The sequence below is a fragment of the Cydia amplana genome, chromosome 2 (assembly GCF_948474715.1).
Source record: "Cydia amplana chromosome 2, ilCydAmpl1.1, whole genome shotgun sequence".
In the NCBI taxonomy this organism is placed as follows: Eukaryota; Metazoa; Arthropoda; class Insecta; order Lepidoptera; family Tortricidae; genus Cydia; species Cydia amplana.
In genome coordinates, this window is record NC_086070.1 from 10,459,654 (window position 1) to 10,485,175 (window position 25,522).

Genomic DNA, 25,522 nt, shown 5'->3' on the forward strand with positions numbered 1-25,522 from the left:
GGTAGGTACCTAATTTATTGGCAACCGGCAATGAGTTACGGTATGCCATTTTACCCTATGCTACTTTTTCGAAATGGTAGGTACTTTTCCATTTCCAATTTCATTTTAAAAATAACCGGTTAAGTGCGAGTCGGACTCGAGCCGCCAAATAGTTTGATCACAATGATCACCGATCCTCTAATGAAAAGATAAACTACCCAGGGGCAACGTCGACACTGAGGTACGGAACCCTAAAGATAATTACATACATACATATTTTTTTATGTGTAAGAGCCACTTTTTTCAGGATACATAATTATATTTATTTTCAAACACTAAACGAAATATTCTGAACAAAGTTGTATAAGTAGTCAACATGATTTTCACGTTTTGCCCCTTTTCTGACCGACTGACTGACCAACCGCCTACCTAGCCATAGCTTTGAACTTTGTATCAATGTACTTATTGACATTACTGAAAAAATATACGCAGCGTAAAAATAATCTCAAAGGAGCAAATAAAAGTCCAAGGCTTCCACCCTAGGGCAGGAAGGTTACCTGTCCAGTTTTTATTGGCATTTATATTAACTTTTCATGTTGCCCTAATGGATTAGTGCGGGAAGGGGAATTCAGATCTCCGGTTATAAATTTGTCAGCGGAATTCTAGACTTAGGGAGGGTTTATGTTCGGAGCGGTTATGTGCTATAAAATATTGATTGTATTAACATCCAGCTTATCATTTCACTGTGCAATTGTGCATGTTTCGCCTTAAGAGCCCATCAACGTGCATACTAGCGCCACTGCTAAATAATCGTGATTATTTAAATATAACGAAATATATTTAAAAAAGAGGGCTGCTACGTACTGTATCTTATATTAAAGTACCTTTTGAATACATCAAACTAGTTTCTATGTTGCTGGATTCGTCAATCTATGCGTCCAAAGTTAAAACGGCCGCCGTTTTTGTTTTGAGTTTATAGATTGACGAATCCAGCAACATAGAAACTAGTTTGATGTATTCAAAAGGTGGTTCATAGTAAGTGTGCACGTTGATGGGCTCTTCACATGCTAGCCTGGAAATTTTTGTTTAAATATTGTTACATTTAAATTGTCTATAGAATTTAAGACGAAAATATGAACGTTTTACGTTATGAACGTTATTTGTATCATTGTATCGTGTGTGTCATACAAATTTAAATAACAATACAACAACATGTAATCTTATTGTCCAAATGTATTCAAATGAAATGTATAAAGGTATCTGCTGAACGCAACGAGATGTCGCATAATTTGCAGACTCGGCTTATTCTGATCACCGTCTTATGATAAATGTTTTCCCCACGGAAATAGCCCAGAAGCCGATAACTATTTACATAAATTATACTAACAGATTAGCTGAAGCTGAAATATTTATGATGCTGGTTGCCTCGCTAACAACGGTAGCAAAAGGTCGCGCATATTACTCTGGTTAGGCAATTTCTTTTGTAATGTCAAGCTTTTATTCTATGACCAAAATTTTATAATAAACTGCATCGTGCTTTCAGACTGGCGCTATCAGAATAATGAAGATTGTACAGATTTAACAATAATACATCAACTTTACTCATACCTTGTTGCGAACGCAACCTTTATATTTGTATAAAATCTCAATACCTATATTCCTAATGCAGTAGCTAAACGCGGCCGTCGGGCTCGGCTAGTATTCGGAAGCTTTTTCTTAAGCACCAATAGGAGCGCTCCACATACTTTGTATCGCGGCCAATTAGAGGCACCTAAATTTAAACCACCTTTTGTACTGATCAAATATTGCAAATCACTCTCTCATCAGCCTTTCATACAACTACACCACTTCTACATTTAACCGTTTTGGCAAGAACCCTTTGTAAACCAGTACTTTGGAGAATTATATCAGTTCACTATAAGAATTGAAGCTTTTTATTTGAGTCGTCGAGCTCCTGACCTGCACGGCGGCTACACCGCGTTATTACTTAAACTGTGTTTTAAGAAAGTACATTACAATTTTTTTTTCAGTCTGCAAATGCTGCCAATTCGTATAACATAACGCAAGTTATGTTAAAATCTCCAAAAAATATGAAGAAACTCCTCAGTTTTGTCAAGTTGATACAGATAATTTCATTATGTTTTCATTTTATGTTTTAACATTTGATACACAAAACGTTAGATTAGTCGTATACTTATGTAGGTCTAGGTCTTAACAATGTTTATCCTATGTTCTACTATTAGCTAAACTCGTAATAGTATTTATTGCTAATTGGTGTCAATATTATACTGGTTATGACTAAGGAACAAGGAAAGCATTGGTAACAGTCTAACACCGGCAGACAAGGTGTCCGATAAACAAACAGTGCTAGGTATGAGAAAGCTTCTCGAGTTAACAATGATTTAATCCTTGAGTATGTTATGCAAATGTTGTTAAAAGCAATTTGTTTTTAAGTGTTATGTAAATGCAATAGTGGTCCTTGTTTGATCACAAGGACGCCAACTATCGACAAGCAATTTCAGCCAAATCTAAGTTGAGAAACCAATGGTCATTTAAAATATGATAACTGTTGAAATTAAAACATTTCTTACCAAATATACCTAATGTTAAATTAAAATCCACTCAAATTAGATATGTAAGGTAATTTATCAAGTGATAAAACAATTCTAACAAAACAAAAGCTAGGCTTCTGACCAAAGGCTATAGAAGCTAGTGAAAATCCGTTTTGTGAGTAAGTAAACGGTTAAATATTTAAAAATAAATTTAAATTAAATTAAATTCATACCAATTTATTGTTAATTTCAATTTAAACAAAATTATTATTATATACATAATACTGAAAGTCCTAACTTGAATTTAATTAAGATGAATCTAGGAAATAATAAACTATGTGTTCTTATTTTGTACTGATAACATCATAAATTGGTTTTGTTTAAATAAAACTGTTATCCTTTAAATTTAAAATAAGTATTTAAAGTAGTTTTATAGTGCGACTCGAATAGGTTTTGAGACCCGCATGATCAAGTATGCATCTCACAATTAATTTCTTCATGGTACTTTTATATGGGTTACGAGTCGACGAAATATAAAAATAATGGCAATTTTATTACGTCCAAACGTACGAGCCGGCTGTAAAATAACAGAGAATGTCATGTGTGTAAAACAAAATAGATACGTGTTCTAAAACATTACATGTTACATAAATATTAAAACTTAATGTAAAACCCGCATGACCCAGTGTTAATAAAACGCAGACGCTTGTTCGGAAGAAATGATGACTCAGGAGGCATAACTTAATATGGAAACTGTAAGTTGATGATTCATGGTAGTAAAAAGTATTATTTACTAGCAAAAAGCAGAGCTTTGTAAGGGCTCGCGGAGGTTTTCTACCTAAACGTACCAGACCGCGACTTTGATCCAGTCCGAGGCTTGTTCCATGTTCGATCGAGTGGGTACGTAATAAGTCCGTTAAGGACGCTGCGATAAGTGAGAGCAAGAAAGAAATATACCTACTAATTGGACCCCGGTCGCTGTCCGGTACGCCTGTCTGTTACAACTTTTACTTTGTCCATTAAAAACGTGTCTAGACGACAAAATCAAATTTCCAATATCATCCACACGTAAATATACAATTTCATAAGCGCTATCATCCTACACGGTCGCCCAGTACTTTTTGTAAGGAAGCCACCTGGCTTTCCTACATAATGTTGGGTCAGCGAGCCAATGTCCTTGAATTTATTTATGCGTCCACACCACACAATTGAACGTAAAACTATTCCGTCTGGACACCTACTGGCGGTAATCATGCTGCTCCGCACATAAACTTACGTATAATTTGCTCTCTTAAGTGCTCATCAAGACGAGTGAGATGACCAAAACAGCGTGTGCCTATGTTGCAACAAACGTGAGTTCCACTAAATACTGCCGGGGTCAGCTACAGCTCTATCGTGAGTATCTCCTAAGTGCTCAAAAAGACGAGTCGGATGACCAAAACAGAGTGTGCCTATATTGTATAAAACGCGAGCTCCACTCCACTAGGTACTGCCAGATTTCAGCATCAGCTACCTTGGGTACTACTCTACCAAGTGATCATCATGGCGAGTCGGATGTCCAAAATAGCGTGTGTCTATGTTGCACCAAACCCGAGCTCCACTAGGTACTGCCAGGGTTCAGCATCAGCTCTATCTTGAGTACTATACTCTCCTAAGTGCTCATCAAGACAAGTGAGATGACCAAAACATCGTGTGCCTATATTGCAACAAACCTGATTTCCACTAAATACCTGCCAGGGTTCAGCTACAGCTCTATTTTGGATATCTCCCAAGTGCTCAAAAAACGAGTCGGATCACCAAAACAGCGTTTGCCTATGTTGCACCAAACCTGAGTTCCAATAGGTACTGCCAGGGTTTAGCATCAGCTCTATTTTGGGTACTGCTCTCCCAAGTGCTCATTCTGACGAGTCGGATGTCCAAAACAGCGTGTATCTATGTTGTACCAAACCTGAGTTCTATTAGGTATAGCCAGGGTTTAGCATCAGCTCTATCTTGGGTACTGCTCTCCCAAATGTCCATCAAGACGTGTCGGATGACTAAAACAGCGTGTGCCTATGTTGCACCAAACCTGAGTTCCACTAGGTACAGCCAGGGTTCAGCATCAGCTCTATCTTGGATACTACTCCCTAAGTGCTCATCAAGACGAGTCGGATGACCAAAACAGCGTGTGCATATGTTGTATTAAACCCGAGCTCCACTAGGTACTGCCAGGGTTCAGCATCAGCTATCTTGGGTACTGCTCTACCAAGTGATCATCATGACAAGTCTGATGTCCAACCCACTGTGTGTCTATTTTGCACCAAACCTGAGTTCCGCTAGGTACAGCCAGGGTTCAGCATCAGCTCTATCGTACTGCTCTCCCAAGTGCTCATCAAGACGTGTCGAATTACTAAAACAGCGTGTGCCTATGTTGCACCAAACCTGAGTTCCACTAGGTACTGCCAGGGTTCTGGGTCATTTTGTTTAACTGCACGCCGACGTTGCAATTGGCGTGCAGTCGGCGTGCAGTTTCCATACAAGTTGCAGTCGGGTTGTAGTCCGTCTGTATCAGCCCTAAATCACTGAAGTTTGTTAATACATTTTAAAATTTCAAATGAAATACGTGAGACAGACATATGCAATGACAAGTCTGCACTCTTTTCGTGAATTGTCAAATCACTTTATACAATTTAAGGCTCTATGCTATCCAGGTATGGTTCGTTTTTGCCGATTGATGACATATTTCATAATTTCGTGTCAGATATATACGCGGTCCGTCGTCCATCCGATGTATTTGCATTCACAGTGGAGAGATATTTATGCCAGATGAGAGTAATCACATGATTTTGATTTTTATGAGTCGTCAAATATTTTTAAGCCACCCGATCCGATATTTATGCGGATACAGACTAACGATGTTTTTGCCGGCCACAAAGCATCACATATTTTTACCGAGGTAGTGTCGTCATATACTTATGCCTCCAATGGAGCATCAGATATTTTTGCACGGCTGCCCACAGTCATATATTTTTGCTGGTGACTGTACATTAACACGAATTTTAATTCATGATTATTCTAACAGATGGCGCTAGTAGTAATACAAAGTGTTATTGCTTTATTTTTTATTTTTTTAGGTTTATAAAATGATATTTTTATGTTTGATAACACATCTAGACATGGATTAAAATTACTATGTTAAATTTCAAACCTATAAGAGCGATAGTTTTTCCGTAAAGTGTACCACAAGAATGCATAGTTTGTCGAATAGTGATGATGATGAATATTTAAAAAATGTTTTTAAATTTAAGCGTAGAAAAACGCCTCGGAAATTGTTTGTTCCTTACTTGTACTTGCGGGCTATTTTTACAAGCGCATTAATTTTGATTACTGCAACATAAAGCCAAGTCTCCTCCTCGGCTGGTCACTAACTTCTTTGATGGTTGCTATGTAAAGTGTCGGAACTATAACTTACGTGCGCTTACATCCTTGTGTCCACTAAACGTGACATGAACGTACGTTTTATGTGAAATGCAAGAAGGCAGAAAATAATACTTCGCCGACATAAAACTTGTAGATGGTGACACGTATAAACTTTACTGCTCTAGGTATTTTTTATTGGCCAACTTTATAATTTTTTTTATTCGGATACGTTTAAACGGCAGTTAGGTAGGTTAGGTACTTATACGTATTTATTGACAAAGCCACATTTATTGGTAGATACCTATTGGTAGGTACGTGTATACAAAGTATCGAGGGCTAATATTTATTGTCTGAAAAATAATCAAATATAAACCACGTGTTTTTTCACAGTTGACAACTCTGAATGATAGGGACAATAAATCTGGTATGTTTTTTATGCAAAAAAACCTAAAACTATTCTAGCTTTAAATTGAATCGTCCACAAAAGCCATCAGGGTCGTCACCCGCAGGATTTGTCAGTTTACTCTGTTGTCATTTATAACTGTCTGCGAGCGTTTTAAAACGATATTATGAATTTCACATATTAAATGAAAGTGTTGAAGCGCCAACGGTTCTTAGTAATTTGGAGCTTCGCCAAGAATGATATTTAATTATTGTATGCAATATACACCACAGTTCAACTTTACACCTTAAAGATAGTTTTAATAATAATAATAAAGTCTATTTGAAAAGTTTGTCAAAAATTACAAAAATATTGTAAATAATAATATCTAACGAATACGAATATTCGTAACTATAAAGTTAGATAGGTCGAGGATAACGCTAGCTAAATATTTTTGCGGAATATATGTAATAGTTTTATAGGTACATAAAAATCAATTAAAAATCAACCAAAACATCAAAATATATTGGTAAATAAAATTAGTAAATAAAAAATCTCTAGGCACCTACCATTCAGTTCTTAAACTAAGTAATAATAATTAGAAGATTTGTAACTGTTATAAGGATTTCTAGAAGGCCGTTTAAGGTGCTGTGTAATTTGAATCGAATGGCCTTTTGTTCCGTTTCTAAAACCGTCCGATAAAGGGAAGCTTGTTCCAAAAAGGCATCTATAAATGTGGCCGATACGTACCTAAGCAAGACAGAAATAAATTGGACTTCACGATTTATTGCCAAATGCTTTTAACTCGAAGCCTTTTGAAAATTGTAAGAATAAGCTGCAGATTTTGAAGATCTTTTTTTAAACGTAAGATTAAATAAAATATTGCAAAAATCATAAAAAATAAATATATAGGTATTATAAATTTGCCGCATATGTATACCGGTAAATTTTAGTTGTACTCGTAATTCTAGGAGTTTATTATACTTAAGTACTTACTTATTAAATTCCTAGCTTATTATATTAGCGTAGCGTTATTTCTTATTTATGATTAGATAATATTAATATATGACACATTTCGCTATCTCTGCAGACCGGTCCGATCCGGCTACCTTTCCGCATCCTAAGAAGTGATAGCAATTTGTGTATTTGAACCGGTTTTGGATTAAATAAGACATAACCATGACCATAATTATAAATAAAACTAACCGTTTAACAGTATAGAGCCACGAGCGGGTTGTGCGGCCTTACAAGGTTTACGACTATGGTAAGAGCTGTAAGCTACGGCTCGGTAACGACGTGCTTCATTACCAGGGATCGGATATTCGTATCGATATTTACCTAAACTTGGCAAAATTCCGGAAATTGTTGGGAAAATATGGAGTCGGCTTCTTTTTTATTATAAGTTTAATAAATATGCTCCGGGACTCCGGGATCGCACGAAATGACATAAGATGGTACAAATTTACCTACATGTTTAGTTTATGGCTATTTTTGACAATTTTTGTAAGGAAATATGTTGTTATATAGATCTAACAAGAACAGTGTATGTAGTGTAGCCGCAGCGTGAATTGGCAAAATAATGTAAGCATTTCTCTATACATATCTTACATAACTATTTACTACTTATTATAGTAGATTCAAGGGTTCTGTAATATAAGAGAATAATAAAACAATTTTTTTTTGTATAACACATATATGTGACGTTTTCAAGCAAAAGGTACAATTTTGTCAGTTGTACATAAGGTTCACGTCTAGTTAAATCTTGATGGTATTCGTGACACTATGATTTACTCTCAATACCCCACTTAATCTCTAAGATAAAGCCCAAGTACATACCTAAATAAAGTACACGTGGTGACGAATTTTCTTTGTATTGCCCGTCTTTTTTTACCTGCTATGCGTAAGACAATGGCGGTAGCAGAGATAGCGGAAGGGAAAAAATTTGAGACCACGGGCATAATGTCGTCCTTGAAACGTCGAAGGAAAACAATTTCTAAAGTACTCGTAGTTTTAAAAGTACTAGTACTCACGACAAGTTCCGCTAAACTAAGTTATGATAATGATATTTCGCTAGTTGAATAAATCTCAGGTACATTGAATTTAATATTTCTCCATAGTAAATTACATTAAATACATAATAAATAAGCGTATTAAAATGTTCAAATATGAGTTTAGATTGCCTTGTTACATAGTTAACAAATCCCGGGAAATCCCGGGAAATTTATTACGAAAATAAAGTTGAGTCCGTCTCCATACCGTTCACGCCGCCAAAGTTTAGGTAAATATCAATCCGAATATCCGATCCCTGTTCATTACTAAGTAGTTATTATTTACGTCGCACTTTACATCATTTTATATCGCTGATATTGTAAACTCAGACACGCGAACCTTATAAAAATAGACTAAAAAATATATTTTTATAGCTTAGGTTCCTTGGAAGACTTTAATAAGAAATGAGTTTCTTTTGGTTATTTAGTACACTGCAAGGAGGTATATATAGTATAAATAGTAATAAAACTACAAAGTGTATTCATAAATTTGCTATATTTTGAGTGTCTGCTCTAAACACAACGGGATTTAAAAATATTGAGATTACAGTTCAAAATGAGTCTTAAATATTAACAGCTTTTTTAGGTGCACTGTATTCTAATACTGGTTAAAATTTTGAATTATTGGAAAGTTCTAAAGTTACGTACACTTTGATTACATATTACACTAAAACACGATTTTATACATAAATATCACAGTCAAATATTTTTAAACTACAAATTCTATTACTAAATGAACCTAATATGGCAGTGAAATGCGTAGCTACATCTACTTTACAGATATTTATGAAACAACCTCGAGTGTGTTTAGGCTAGGATATAAAAAAGTTCTTTAGAAAAGTACAGTACCTATTTGGAAACTGTTTTTTACAATTGTATATACGGTAAGGCTAGTCTTAACTGTTGACTAGAACGTAGGTAGGAATTAGCAGTACAAGTAGGCATTTATTATTTTTATTAGGTTAAAAGGTACAAACACTATAATTTTATTGTTCTACACCACTATTTGGCGCCTTTTTGTATAACTCAAAAACAATAGTAGTAACTTACCTACTTATTGTTAATTCTTGTCTAAGTTTTAAGGTGACATTCGAGTAGCGACTGCATCGTGTGTGGTATTGCAACGTAGACGCGGGCGATTTTAATACTTAATACTGATTAAATTGCGTTGTTGTCGCGATCAGATCGTCAAATCAAATGCAAAAATGGTGCAACAGCAACACCGCTGCAGTGACCATTCTAATTTTACCTTTAAAATTATCGTGTATTTAATGGGAATTTGAGTTATGCAATAAAGCTAGATATATTAACAGGCTAAAAACCTACTTAACGATTACAAAATTCGTATTTTTATAAATTCTACAAGTAAACTTGCATTGAAAAAGATTATAAAGATTTCAGTTTATTTTTTTGTACAAATGGATACGTCATGTATTTTTATTGCTCAAATTTTTAACGGAAATTGATTTTAAAAATCTCGACCTAGTCATTTAAAAAATAAATATTGACTTAAATATCACCCACGTCAAATAATGATTTATTCTTCGCTTCCATTAACTTTATTTGTTGTTTTCTGGACTCTGCAAAAGAAAAGAAAAATATATTATATAAATGGTACCGTAACATTTTGAAAGCGGTACTTTACAATCTAACGTAGGTTACGTTAGTTTGTAATCTCTCTACCGCCTGTTTATAATTTATCTAGATACCCACCAAAGAGTCGCATACATATTACTTACTTAAGAACAATTCATTAGGATTAACGATTTTTGTCAGTTAGATTGAGGAAATAAATCACTACAAACATCTTGACATGAAAGCGAACAATGAGATTATCACAAGAAAGTGTATACAAAATGCTACAAAATATAAGTACCTAGTAAGTGAATAACTGTAATCGGCTTTTGATCGTTAAGTTGCTTTACTGTCACCAAGGGTTGTCGTAAATATGTTCAATTTACCTCATATGGCGGCGGCGGCAGTATGTCACACAGGTTTATTTGACAGCCTTGCTCCGAGCGCGCCACATTCGAATGTCTGCCTGTCTGAATGGGGATTTTGAAACTGTTCTCCCTCCCTAACCAGTGCCACTGCGGGTAGTCGTATTCTAAATCGGTAGCCGGGCACACTTTACTTTTGTCCTGTCTGCTTCTTGATCCAGACCGATTAGTATTACAAGACGCACAATCATCCTCCAATACATTTACATCATTATGTACATCATGCCTAGGCTCTCTGTAATCTTTCGTTGATCTACTAGAAGTACTATGGCAACAAGTAGAGCACTCCCCGTTGGAATACTGAATGCTCCCGTTGCACGACCTAACAATGCTATTGTTATGAGATCGTCTTTCTGAGCAATTCCTCAGGTCTCCGATGTCGTTATTGTCCTGTGGAAAACGATATGTATCGTTAGTGTAGTTAATTTTAATTCCAAGTATTGGATTAGCATAGTAACAAATCGAGTGTGTAATCTTATTATCAGTGTCAACATGCGAGTTCCCACAATGCTTATCGGGGCATACCTTGAAATTGAGTTCGGTGTAAATAGCGTTGGACGCGTACGGTTCGGGCGGCCCACGTCGTAGTCTGTCCACACTCGACGCGTCTAAGCCCTGAATGGAGTTCTGCGGTAAACAGTATTCAGGCTCCACGTTGAGTATGTTGCTCGATTGTCCCGCTGTGATAGATAATCCAACGTGATTAAATGTCGCAAGGAATCTAAGACACACTCATTGTTTTAAATGGAAATGATAAATATCTTTCTAGTGCAGTTTCCATTATAAAACATTAAGCAACAGGTTCCGTATTAGGTAGAATTTCAATCTTAGTATACTTAATTACTTACTATGCAAGAGACTTTGATGACAACTGCTAACTTCTAACGTCGGGTCGTTTGAAGGAGCGAATACCGCGCGGTCCCGCAACCAGATCGTGTCTTTATTCAATAGACACTGTTGAGCCGTGACAATCGATTGACCTACAATTGGGTTCAATATTTAAATTATTGCTGTTGATATCAACAAGTTAAGCGGCGTCGGATCAGTAAAGCGCTCCCACGATACGGGTATAACACGGAAGAGTAAGTATTACTCGACTTATCACAATTAACTACATCTAAGAATAAGGGAAACTATGAAGTCGCAACGCTCAATATATGATTTCTATAGCGACTTTAATGAAATAAAGTGAATAATAATAAAAGAGATAAGGTAATAATTTCAGCGCCTTTGTATGTCGATGTATAAATTAGTTGCTAGTATCAGCTTACCAGCAGATTTCTTTCTTTGTATTCCGTTGCGTCGCCTGATATAATACACGCTGAATACACCAATCACAATAACAGAAGACAGAATCAACCCGAGTGCGATGATCCATGTCTCGTGAAAGATCGTCGATATATTCGAATCTTTTGGCGGTTCAGTTCTGAAAGTAATAAAGTACTATGTAATATGTACTAGTAAGATTATTGGATAAACTATTCGTTTCGAACAATTCGCGGCATCACTATCAAGTTTTTATGGTACTCGTAAAAGCAAAACGAGGATGTGGTGCAGTTTATGATTAACCTACGCGTAAAACTTAAGCTCTTGACTCATCGTAATATAGTAAAATCAGTTCACAGGGCCCTTCCTGTGAACTTTCGTATGTTACCACTTGATAAACCACTTGAGAACAAACTGGGTAACCGTATTAATCTCATCGTGGCGAGATAAAAAGTAAAACTGATGTTTTTTGTTGTTAAGCTTACTTGAGGTCGATGTGTCAATTTTTTAAAGACGGTTCAGGAATGTAAATTCCCAAAATTTAAGAGTGGAAGTCTTGTGACAAGAATTTTACTAGTTTCTTTTATAACTAGGGTCAAGTTAAGACGTACTGAATCTAAACTGACTTTTTTAATTTATTACCTATTCGATACAAGAAAGTAGTTCTTGGCCCAAGATCTACATATAATACAAGGCATTTTATTTTTTGGACGAAGATAAATATCATCGAATTTCTTTATATCAACATTCGAAGAGATATTGAAACTGATAATATTCCTTGGCTCAAGACTTTTTTATCTGTATACGATTATAGTGAACTTCGTGTAGGTACTCGTAATCTTGTAACAATAAAACTAGGTCCAGATTCCACGTGGCTGCGTACCTACGCAATGATTGTATCGATTTGTAGATATTGAAACTGATAATATTCCTTGGCTCAAGACTTTTTTATCTGTATACGATTATAGTGAACTTCGTGTAGGTACTCGTAATCTTGTAACAATAAAACTAGGTCCAGATTCCACGTGGCTGCGTACCTACGCAATGATTGTATCAATTCCTAAACATAATGTTGAGGTTCAGAACCAGTGCAACTTTATATTTGTAGTAGTACTTACTGCACGTATTGTCTCTGGATATGTGTGGGCAGCATGTGCAGATGCGCGGGCGCGCTGAAAGGCCCATGGCCGCGGCGTGTGACGGCAGCGGCGCGCGCACTGTAGCGCCCGCCTGCGCGCAAGGAGCTGGCCGCAGCCGCGCGCGTGCGCGCGCCTAACGACATCTGACCTACCACCCGACCACCAGCAGCCCCGCCAACCCGGATTTCAATCTGTTTAAAAAATGGTATCATAATGTCTATTCACCTTTGAGATCTACTTCAGAGGATTGAATCTCCTTTGGTCTCTCGCTAGCGTCGCGGTGGCGTTTTTGTTGTTTTAACATTGAGTGCCGTGCTCGGTTTTAGAAGAAACAGCCGAAAACAGAAGTAAACACCGGAATTCTAATGTTTAAATGATTATTTAAAATATTTAGGTATGTTGCACCATTTTGTAATACTTCCAAATAATTATCCGACAAAAAGTTCTACATACTTATCAAACATGCTCACAAAATTTCACGAGAGTCGGCTGGGAAAAATGCAACCTGTATGGGAGAACATCCGACTAAACGGAAGCATTTTTGTCCAAACGGAGACCTTCGCTCCAATCGGCCAATTAAGAGCTTGCTTGGTAGCAAAGTATGTTGAATAAAAGTATGACATTAGCTGGCACAAATATATTTTTACTAAATTTCAACTATGCCAAAACCCTCAAACTCACTCAAAATCTATAAAATCACAATAAGAGGTCAACGATAGCACTTCCGCCAGATTTACCTCCGTCATAAATTTAGATTGATTATTTACTATAATTAATTTATTGGCAATTACTTAATCAAAATGATCAAGCGATTGGTGTCAGTAAGTGAAGGTGCTTGATGATTAATTATTATACTGTTGGTTGGACAGTATATACATGCATCAGCGGGTTAGGGTGTTTGAGAAATACTATGTGCACAATATGTACATCGCAGGTACTGTACCGCTTACAACATTGTATTTAAGTACATCCTGCATCAACTAAGTATTTATAATGTAGATTAGCTGTTTAATTATGTACCTAGAACATGCCGTATTCGGTTACAAATACCATAAAGAAGTCGTTATTTCACCATATCTTGCTTGCATTTAAATGAAATTACCATATTTGTCATAAGCGCTTAAGTCTTCAAAGAACCGCGCTTATAGGTACTATTAAATACGTGAGACACAATTTAAAATATCCATTAACCATAATGAGTCGTAATTGGGCACATATTTCCTAAAACTTCGACTTATAATAGTATTTTATGCAACCGTTGTTTAAGAGGGGTCAAAAAAGGCGATTGGCGTGAGTAACAATTTGAGGCGAAGCCGAAAATTGTTATTAAAGACGCCACGAGTATTTTTTGACTCAGTTAAACAACGTTGCATACAATACTTTTTCTACGACCAAACACTTTGAAATTTTTTTGTAAATTTAACAAATATTTTTCATTCAACAAACATAACACTTTAAACCAGTGGAATCATATAGGACATATATGTAGGTAAACAAACCAAAAGTATACAGCTAAGATACGCGACCTGGCCACCGCGCCCCGCGCCCCACGGCCGGTTGGTCAGCGACACCTTGTAACTCATGAGGCCCTGGTACTTGCTCTTAGTTAAATTACAATTTTGGACAATTTTTTTCTCGATTTTGGCCACAGTAGCCTATGGAGACTAACAAGCAACGCTAAGCGGTGTTCGTAGTCTATGGATCTTGCTATATTACGGGTGTCACATGCGCGTTTCTGACTTCTGAAGCAATTTTATTGTTTCTACTAGTTAGTACTCATCTGTCAGAGATGACAATTAAAATTAGGTTGGCAACAATGTATTTCATAAAATATTTTTAAGTGGTGATTACACGAAGTATCGTAAAAGTACCAAAAAGATGCTACGTGTATGCACTAATACTTTTTTGGGGAATAGACTAAAGACTTGTCTTGACAACTATAACATAGGGGTTTAAAGGTGTGTGTACGACCTTTTAAATGACAAATAAAAGTACGGGAGTAGAAAAAATTAATAACCAATCATGAAGCCAAAAAATCACTAATTGTAAGCTTCCGTTTGTTATCGAATTGATTAGAAATTACTGGTCTAACCGGCTATCTAGCTGTTAAATAATTGAAATAAAGACTGTGTTTACCAGGTAGCCAGTGAGTTCTCCGTTCCACGTTGCTGCAGGTGGTGGCTCCCACCGAATCCACGCCGAAGTCGCGTTTATGACCCCCACCGTCACCGCCTGAGGAGCAGCCGACGGCACTAAAACGGTAATTACCGGTAAATTACCGTAACTCTAATGAAACATAGAGTGATTTATCTTTGTACCAGCGCTAAAGTCATCACTGGAAAGTTTGTCCTAATAATTATAACCCCTGTTACAACGAAGTAATAGGAAATAATAGTAGGTAACAAATATAATTTTACTTTGAAAATAAAGAGTAAGTTAATAAACAACGATTACATTTTACAGTTCTAAAATATTATAATCAAACTACTAGGTAATACTTAAGTTGGAAAAACAGGATTGACTCGAAAAGGCAATAAAAAGTGGTGTGGCTTTAATGATAATCGACAATGTCACGATCGAACAAGTCAAATTTAGCAATTCGACATGTTGGCATGCCAATCTGTTATTTTTTTCAATAAACAGTTCGTCTGTAACATTGCTGCTACCTATTTGAAAAAAGTAGTGTTTTATTAACCATGTCACTTTCTGGTACTATCTCATGTCAAATTAGGCCCACTTGCACCATCCCAATAACCCGGGGTTAAGCGGCTAAACCGTTAACCCAGAGTAAAATTGTACTGGAATCATGGTAACTGCAGGTTTAAGCGGTTAACCCCGGGTTAGTGAATGGTGCAAGTGGCCCTTAGGTGCTTAAACATTTGTTATATAGTTTTAAAACATTAATTACCATCTTGATCGGTGTATCCAGGCATTATGTTCGAAGGTTTTCCCAATAAATTCTTATAAAATGGCAACAAGAACACATCATACTGCGTATAAGGTAAGAGCCCCGAGAGGATGTAGCTTGACGACCCGCTGTTGTCAACGTCTGTTAGAGTACCATTTGAACATATCATGGACTGTGGATACGACGTGTTTAAAACTATGACTTCATCATCAGTAGCGTTACGCCAATTTAAGGAAGTGCTGTTATACCAAATCTTAACTCCCTCTAAATACTCATTATAGTCGGTTAAAACCTGAAAGATAAAGAGAAATCAGTTTCCACACTGCCTTAGCTTGAAATTCAAGTGCTTATTTAGTAATCAAGGCTATATAATTAATGTTTAAATCGTACTGGTTTCACAATCCGTAAACAAGCAATTAAACGAGTTTGTGAGATTACCCTGCAATGAAATCTTCATAAAAGTTATTGACACTTACGTCCCAAACGACTTTAAGTGAACTAGAAGATAGCGTTTCTAATCTTTTCAATACCAAGACATTCTGTTGCAGAAATTTCCTCGCTTGCACAAGTTCATATTGCGTCATATGAGTGCCTCGTTGAAAATTATCCTTAATTTCGTCTTCTTTCGATTTTAATTCGTTATGTCCTTTTCTCAATACAGTAAGATAAGCTTCCTGCATAGTGCTACCAGCAGAATTGACAGCTGTGCAAATAACTCTGCCACTGTGTTCAGCTTTCGCTCCATCCAAGTATAGCAAGCTCGAGTTGCTTTTCATGCATTCAGGAAATAATAAAGAATCTTGGTTTCCCTCTAATATCCAAAACGTCGTTGGCGTGGGCAAGCCTTTAGCCTCACAAGGAATGGACACCACATCGCCTTCCCATGCGGTAAGATTGGACGGTATCTGTGTGAAGTGGGGTAGCGCTAAAACAGACGGCCAGATTAAAATAGCTCTAGACATTTAATGATGCAATAAAATTTTAAATAGACAGAGTCGAGACGTATAAGTGCACACGCGTTTGATCAAGGAAGTGAATGGTGTCCTAAATAGTTGCAAATAAAGCTGCATTCAAATTATCTTCTAAAACTTTTACAACCACAAGCCCGTCAAAGTAAATTGCGACATCAATAATTGACATAGAAGTGTGTAGATAGGTAGATATTGGTAAAAAAATAAAGTTTGGTAATTGATAATAATTTCCGACACCCCAGCTAAGTGAGGAACACAATGCTTACTGTAAACGGTTAGCGTGGCACTAGCGATGCTGGAGCCGGCATGGCTGTCGGCTCGGCACGAGTAAGTGCCCACGTCTGTTGCCGACACGTGTTCCAAACGCAACATCCCTCGCGTTACAGTCGCATGAGCGGGTAAGATGCCATCTTCCTTCACCCATGATATTTTAACATTCGAGTCAAAGCTCTGGAAAAAAATAGTACATTACGATTGCATTGAAGTGAAATAGAAGTATAAAGTTCTCTTAGTTATATCTAAATTAAATAAACCTTTTGATACATTTCATACTAAAGCCTCAAATGAAAACTAAGCAAATAGGGTCGACGGTAAAATGGAATATTTAAATAGTATTACATGATATTTATTGAAATAACAATAAACGTATTTTACCTGGCAAGTAAATTCGACAGTCTGCCCAATAAGAGCTGTAATATTACTAGGCTTAACTACGAAGTGAGGTCTCCTTAAAACTATTAATGCTGCATGTCTTGATTGCCTCTCGCCGGCTATGTTGGACGCCACACATCTGTACAGCCCGCTGTCGGTTGGCAGGGTTTCTAATATTTTTAAACTACCAGTTTCCGTTACTGTCACCCTAAAACAATTATTAAAAATTAATTACCTGCTTAAGCGTACGAACTTACAAACCTTGCTGAGTCATGGTTATAAGATTGTTAGCCTAATTAATTTACTAATGCATATGTTTTCAAAGAATTGCACAAATCCACATAAAAATCGCATATCAAGTAGCATTTAATACCTTCCGTTGACTTCCACGTCATATAAATTCCCATCTTTCAGCCAATGCACAGACGGCTCTGGAACTCCTTTAGGGGGAGAACATTCCAGCACCGCTGGCTCGCCGGCTGCTACGTGCACGTCTCTAGGTTCCACTCGAAAGTCGTCACGAATCACTAGAAAAAATACCTACTTTTTAGAGTCCTGCCTAATTAAAAAATGTTCTTCATTCAATATCAAACCCAAGAGATTACCAGCAACATTGAGAGAAGCATTGCGACTGACAGCCTCGCCTGCCAGGTTCCGTGCCACGCACCAATACACTCCCTCATCGCTTTCCTTCTTGCCTCGATTTACTCTAAGAAGGAAATATATCTGACCTGTATAATTTGTTGAGTAAAAAATACTACCTACGATATACGATAAAAAATAAACAAAGTCTAAAATAAATAAAATGAACAAGTATTTGTATAGGGTGGGAACTAGTAATAAGGGGAGTTTTTGTCAAAAAGTAAATTATTTGCACATTCCCTAATTGTATTGACCCAAACCAAACAAACAGATGCGTATTAATTTACAAAGTTTACAAAACGTCAAAGTTCCTTCCACTTACAAGAGACTATTTACGATACTTATAGTTAGGTTATGTCGCTTGTTTGAATAGGACATATACAATTACAGAATGACTTGCAAATATGTACATAAAACAAGTTTGTGTCAAATGATGTTGAACGTGCCATTGGAAGCATACAGAGTTTCCACGAAAAATGGGTCACTTTGTATGTATGTATACGATACGTCGTGGTCAGGTTATAGATTTTGATCATTTCACGAAACGTCATTTTAGAATTGATCACTTCAAGATATGGTTAGGTTTAGGTTTCACTTTTTTATGAAATGATTGCCACAACATGCAATGATCAATCATAAAATCTGGCTACGACTTTTAGCATACAATGCTAGTTAATAGTCTAGCGCCCATTTAGACGGTGCGAGAACTCGCATGCGAGTTTCATTACATTGCGACATTTGATCGGTCGGCTGAATTGATGTAACCTCAATGGTCCGCAATGTAACTAAAATCGCATGCAAGTTCGCGCGCCGTCTAAATGAGCCCTTAGACACCTACCTCAGAAATAGTAGTCCGTCTTCCAATAGCACTCTATGACCATCTTCAGCCGACGGCAGTGGGGTGCCATCCTTGAACCATTGGACTAGAGGTTTGGGTCTTCCCTCCACCACGCATCTTAGCGTAGCGGGCTCGCTGCGGCCCGAGACCGTGTTCGAAGGGTGCTCTTTGATGCGGGGTGCACGGTTTTGAGCTAGGAAGAAATAATAACGAGGTTAAAGATTTTTTTATTAAAAATATTATATCGTTCAATATGGTAATAAAATTATTTTTGTGATATATTTTTTTGATTTTTTTAAGTAGTCACATTATTATATTATAAATTATAAACTGAAATAAAAAGTGACCAAGTCCACCGGTGGCCGAGTCGGGAATCGCGTAAGCTGAAGACGTGGGTTCGATTCTCGCTTCGGCCACCGATGGACTTGGTCGTTCTTTAGTGCATGATATCTATTTCAGTTTATAAGCTCATTCAATATCTTACATTGTATGTAAAGTAGAAAACGCCTCAAAACCAATATAATATAATATTAAGTAAATTCCAAATCAAAAGATCAAGATTCGAAAGAAAAAGAAGACAAAATTTGGGTAACATGTTCGGATTTAGTTTTACGACGGTAACATCATGTTATAGTTAAGTTTGAATACAAAAAGCCTACGCATAAACCTAACTCCTCCTTTTCGTTGATGTTATCTCTCGGATGACGTTCATGTATTTGGTGATGACCCTATTGTTCGAACATTATGGCATTCGTTCGAAAGGTCACTAAAACTCGACAACGTGGATTCCAATAAGTGATATTCTGAGAAACATTCCTTGTTTAAGTGCACGATGGTTGTGTGCAACATTTAGTATGATATATGTGCCCAGTACGAATTGTGGTTAGGTTAAGATTAAGTAAGTTAATATAGTATATTCAATACATATTTGGTAAAAAATACCTGCTCGGGTCTATCCCATCGTTGTTAAATGTACAGTAACGAAAACAAAACATTCCTGCATTTGTATTAATTGCAAAAAGAATAACCTACCTAAATAGGATTATACGTACTTGTTATAATGCATATTTAAAATATATGTATCTGTATTTTGTTAGGTACTTTTATTTTACTTAGGTAAATCGCGCTTAGCCACATAATATACTTGGATAACCTCCCACAGACAAACTAAAAAGTGTTGTGGTTACGTAGGTACCTATCTCGACTTGGCCGCTTTGACGCTGCGTTTAGATTAAGCACAGATAATGCCAGGCGTATTGTAATAACTTGTGATTTATTTTTCCTGACCCTCGAAGCGCGGTAGTTCCTTTATTAATACTTGTCAGTGTCACTGATAACCCTTACAATGCTGCTATCTTGACGTGTTTGTCTTTTTGTATTAATATCTGGGAGACCGAGCTTTGCTCGGAAAACATATAAATACTCAAAAATTCGCGTTTTCCCAGAGATAAACGTATGAATTTTTCGTCCCCGAAACCCCCCATATAGCAAATTTCATCTAAATCGTTTGAGCCGTTCCCGAGATCCCCGAAATATATATACATATAAATAAATAAATATACAAGAATTGCTCGTTTAAAGGTATTAGATAGATATACGAGGGTACCTACACCTGATTGTGAAGTTTTATGTAGGATCATAAATATGGGATTTTGTAAATTGCAGCTAGATGCACTTACCTACTTATTTATACATATGTAATATAATAATGAATTATTAGATACAAATAAATAATTAATTGACTAAACCTTGCATGTTTTCATCAACACTTGCCACTGGCAAGACTAAGTCTTAGGTAGTATATTATCACTATGTTAAATATTAAATGTTATTTTTTTGTGACGAATATATAACATACACACAGTAGTCCAAGAATTCTCAATTCTTATACTTTAAATATAAATAAATAAGGCACCCTTAGTCTGCTTCCGTTTGTTTGATAACGTAATCACGGCAAAGTTATATATTAACTATATACTCGGACCTACGTAGTTTGGCAGGGTTATTTCCTACTTGTGGGAAAACAAATCGAACTGGATTTTCTATAAGTTACTTACCAATTTTACGAGTTTCGTAAAGAACACTAAAAACAAAACTTAACCAAGCATACTTGGTGCTCGTAAAATTTAGCAGTTGTCTAACTATGACGCTATGACATAGTCTATTGGACTAAACTTAGAATTTTATTAAATTTATAACTTATGCGACAATTCGACACACAATGGCAAGACATATTACTTCGACTAATGGGTTTCAAACATTATTCGTCGCAGATGGCGGCAAATTACTTTACAACACTTAATAAATCCCATACAAACATTATTAAAAAAAACTTCGTAAAGAATGTCCACACGTGTCTTTGACTACGGTCGATTTGTTAAAATGACGCCGACTCCTTATTGGGGAAACATGTGTTAATGTTATATTACTAAAAATGCACCAGGAAAGTTCACTTTGGGATGTAAAACGACATATTGCAGGCACTCTTTACTTCGGACTGCCTACTCTTACTCTACCTACGGATTTTAAACAAATGCATTCAAAACTAAAAATATTGCTTTAAAATATTTTCACGTATTATATAGTATATATAATAGGTACCGCTCATTTTCCTTTTTGAGGGAATCTAATTAAGAGTATATTATGTAGTTAAATATTCTTTCCCTATCTTACATTCAGAAATTGTTATAGGAATTGAAAAACTTTAATTTATTTCAACTAAGTACTACTTAATATTTCTCTATTTCATACTTGAGCAATTTCCAATTAAATCTCTGGATAGAAAATATATTTACGCAATTTGATGTATATTAACGATAGCTATGCCCCCTGTTTTGATTTTGTTATCGGTTTATTAATTATTATTATAAAAGTTAGGTGCGAAAACAAATTCCGTATGACAGTTTTAAAGCTTATTTTTTCTCATAACACTCTTATATTATAATTTATTTTTCGCACCTAAATTTTATAATAAAATAATCGAAAAAAGCCAAACGAAGGGCTATGGTTATTGTTTAAAAATATTTTCCATGATGTCAATATTCATGCGGGAAAAGAGGGAATACCTACGTTTGTATGGTCGTCTTACGTCTGTCATTTTGATGTGGTATTGTGCATTGAATATAATATAAATTAGATTGATATATAAAAAAAAATGTTTAACTACTGAACTGTTGGTTATCTAACAAATGGCTGTATGTCATAAATATTCGGTGTAAATAAAAGCAGCTGAGTTCAAGATTTTTTGAACCAGGTTAATAACAGAGTTTTGAAGTTGATTTCTAAGTGCAATATTATTTTTACTTATTACGAAAGTGTAACAGCCTGACCTTAAAGTGGACGCCCCGGTGCACATATATGGCCATCGGGTATTTTGGCCTTCCTTTTACAGCCAAGTCTCTACCTACTTGACCAATATTTGATAAGACGGTTTGACAAGTTGAGCGAGGGTCAATGCACCTTGAATGCTTGCTAAATTGATTTAAATGATATTGATTTTTAATATCATTGGCAAGCCTACCTACTTAATTTATGCGTTCCTGCTGCTATTGACTTGACAAAAAAGTATTACATTGCGGTCGCTTCTGATACCTATCATACCGGTATATTACATACCCATGTAATATACCGGTATGGGATACCCATCCCATATTTCCTTATCTGGATTTCCTGCCAAGGTATGTAATAATAGAGTCATCTATGTGCAAGCGAAGTAAGTAAATAATTATGCATAATGTATACCGTAAGAAATAGGCGAAATACCATAGTGATAATCAGTGATCCGGTGTTTTGGATTCCACTCCGTTGTGAATGACTTCAATAATTGCTTATTATTTAGTATCGTATATAACCTATATTTCTATATTACCTACATTTCAATAGCATTTTTTTAACAGTTTAATCGACATCGCGGGGTTATAGGCCTATCTATATTACCATTAAAAAACCATCCGACTAACAGTCATGAAACTAATGTAAGCACGTAAGCAATTTCAATATTAATTTGTTTTGCATCACAAAAAAGTTGTGTAGTAACGGAACACTAAAAATTTACAAATAAGGTACTTAGTGAATGGTGTTATTCAAATAAGTAAAGAAATAATACAAATAAGAAGAACAATCGCCTAAGCCCTAAGTGAATGACAGAATATTGTGTCATAGTCCAAAGCAACAAAATGGTATGTAAGGGTTTACTATACATGAATTCATGCTAAAAGCAACGCTAGGTGCGTTCAACTAAAAAGTTCATATCGAAGAAGCTTTTGAATTTTCATTTTTGATGTTGTTTTGAGGTTACTTTTCATCTTTCGCTAAAAATTTGATTACCTCCAATAAAAACTGATTTCCTACCTACAATTAATGTTATCAATGTGCATACCTAATATACCTACATATAGTATAGGTATGTAGGTATTTAACCAATGCATTTGCAATGCTTTTAATTCGGATTTCGACAACAGTAGCCGTTTAATTTTTACCAATTTAACGCAAGCGTTAACACTAATTAAAACGAACGTTAAATAATAAAAAAAGCACCATTGTGTTGTTAACGCACACTACGAAACTACATTTTGTTAATTGGTTCCATGGTACTTTAATTACGAACCGAATGTGGTAACTGTCTAATGGAAACAACCTAAACGGAGGTGTACAATATGGAATTATGGATCTATGTCCACTTGTAGGTATGATCACAGCTTAGGTTTGTAATTTTGAATTTTAATAGGTACATAATAACACTGTCTTTTTTAATTAAACAAGACAGTTACAACTCAGGATTAAGAAAACGAATAATAAGAAAATAAGTAGGTACCTAGTATATACTATTAAACTTAATATTCACCTTTCATAGATATTGTATGATAGTAGGGCGTTTTTCTTTTTGTTGTCCCAAACCCTTTTTTTTTCAAATTTGGGATTTTTTATGTTATTTCTACTCAGATTCACAAGCTCTTTCTATCCTAATAGGAGAAAAAAAGTGTCCCAAAACTTCCATACATTTTTAGATCTTTCCATTACGCGACCGCCATACAAAGTCTATGAAAAATGGTGACGGAATGGAAAAAAAAACCTTAGGACACTTTTTTTCTCCTATTAGGATAGAAAGAGCTCGTGATTCTGAGTAGAAATAACATAAAAAATCCCAAATTTGTAAAAAAGTGTTTGGGACAACAAAAATAAAACGCCCAGTACCGTACCTACTACCACACCAGTAGGTATCAATGGTATCATTTTTGAACGAAATTATTTAAAAAAAGTACATATACATACATACATCCCCCCTACATATCGAGTAATAGGGGATACATATATCCCCTATTACTCGATATGTAGAGTCTGTGCGGAAAGAGAAGAGTCGTAAAATGTCCCCATACTACATTACATTCCACGACTCTTCACTTTCCGAACAGACTGTACCTATTGTTTTTAAACTCCATTTTAAGGTTCCAATAAAAACGGCACCGACTCCGTCGGCTCTAACATAAACGAAGCGGTTTCTTGAAACTTTACTCCATAAACTACCAACTCCTTGTTTCTCGAGCTCGACCTAAGCAAACTTTTAATGTAAACCCATATTTCTTAGCGTCACCGAAATAATAAATCAAAATTCAAATAAAACTTTATTTACCATTGGTTCCGTTTAGTCCGATCAAAAGCAAATGCACGAGTACAAAGAACACGAATTGGTTTCTTCCATTTATAGTGTTATCGCACTCATTAGCACCAACATCCACCATACTGCCACTGAATTACACTTTATTTTCATACCATCGATTAAATTTACATGTTTATTATTACACTGGTAACACTATTATCATCCGCTAGGTACTATATTAATCGTTACTTTTTATTCCAATAGGATTCCAATTTCAAATTCAAAAAGTTCGGTAAACAGACGCGGCATCGCGTTCGAACGCGGCGAACAGTCGTTGACGCGACCAGCCAGTTACAAGTCTTGCGCCGTACTATCGGCCTCCCTCCCTAGTTCGGCCATCCCATCTCTGTTTACTCTCTCCTAAATGGGGGGATACAAAGGCGCCAGCTTTCATGAACTAATTCCACTCATCAGAAGGAAAACTAAATTCATTAATGCTTGGGAGATGGTTTACAGAATCGATATTGACCTCTCTGATGCTACTGAGATAAGGACGACCTTATAGATAGATGAGATAGGAAATCATGAGAATTCTTTATAATTTCCTTACTTATAAACTTGACTGGAGGAGGTAGGTAAATTAAAAATATGTAGACATTTTCAAATTTGTGTCAGTATGAATATTTTTTTAGGGGGTAATGAAATTTATGGAATCTTGATTTATTTAAGAAATAATAGGTAATAGGTTTTCATTTCAGCATCAGTGTGTTTCAGTCTAAATAAAAAAAAGTTATATTCATATCTTACAAGAGGATCAGATCGAATATGATAATGAGCGGAGTGTTTTGTATACCACAAATTAATTCTAAACGCTATGTCAAAATGTCTATTCAATGTGAATAGAAAACTGCACCAAAAAAGTTACCCTTAAATTCAATAGAGAATCAGAAAAAGGAAATGAAATAATATACGGCTTATTCGACGCATTTGTCGAGTCAGCGCATGCGCACCGGGCGGGCGCCGACAAAGGCCGAATAACGAATAAAAAACGTTCTAATTTCAAACCGGTCACCCCTCCCGGCGCACGCGCATCCCTAGCAGTTATGCTTTATGCTGAAGAGGTCATTCGCAGCTTGCACAATAGCGCATGA

General features: G+C 36.0%; 1 protein-coding gene across 1 annotated transcript; it reads right to left on the bottom strand.

Annotated features, from left to right (window-relative positions):
• Positions 1–9,616: 9,616 nt before the first annotated feature.
• LOC134657469 (protogenin-like) lies at positions 9,617–24,764 on the bottom strand. The gene is made up of 15 exons (XM_063513037.1): positions 24,405–24,764; positions 18,776–18,968; positions 17,901–18,004; positions 17,669–17,822; positions 17,299–17,503; positions 16,911–17,094; positions 16,150–16,598; positions 15,674–15,965; positions 14,902–15,017; positions 12,745–12,956; positions 11,632–11,786; positions 11,209–11,340; positions 10,886–11,040; positions 10,322–10,750; positions 9,617–9,940 (listed from the first exon to the last, which is right to left on the bottom strand). Exons 1-15 carry the CDS (start codon positions 24,511–24,513, stop codon positions 9,920–9,922), a joined length of 2,910 nt encoding a protein of 969 aa, XP_063369107.1. The 5' UTR covers positions 24,514–24,764; the 3' UTR covers positions 9,617–9,919.
• Between the last annotated feature and the right edge of the window lie 758 nt (positions 24,765–25,522).

Coding starts and splice junctions, on each gene's coding strand:
- LOC134657469 (XM_063513037.1), bottom strand. CDS start 24,513: ATGGTGGATGTTGGTGCTAATGAGTGCGATAACACTATAAATGGAAGA. Junction 17,095..17,298: donor CTGTCGAATTTACTTGCCAG/GTAAAATACGTT, acceptor ATTTTTTTCCAG/AGCTTTGACTCGAATGTTAA. Junction 9,941..10,321: donor TGCCGCCGCCGCCATATGAG/GTAAATTGAACA, acceptor TTTCTTTTGCAG/AGTCCAGAAAACAACAAATA.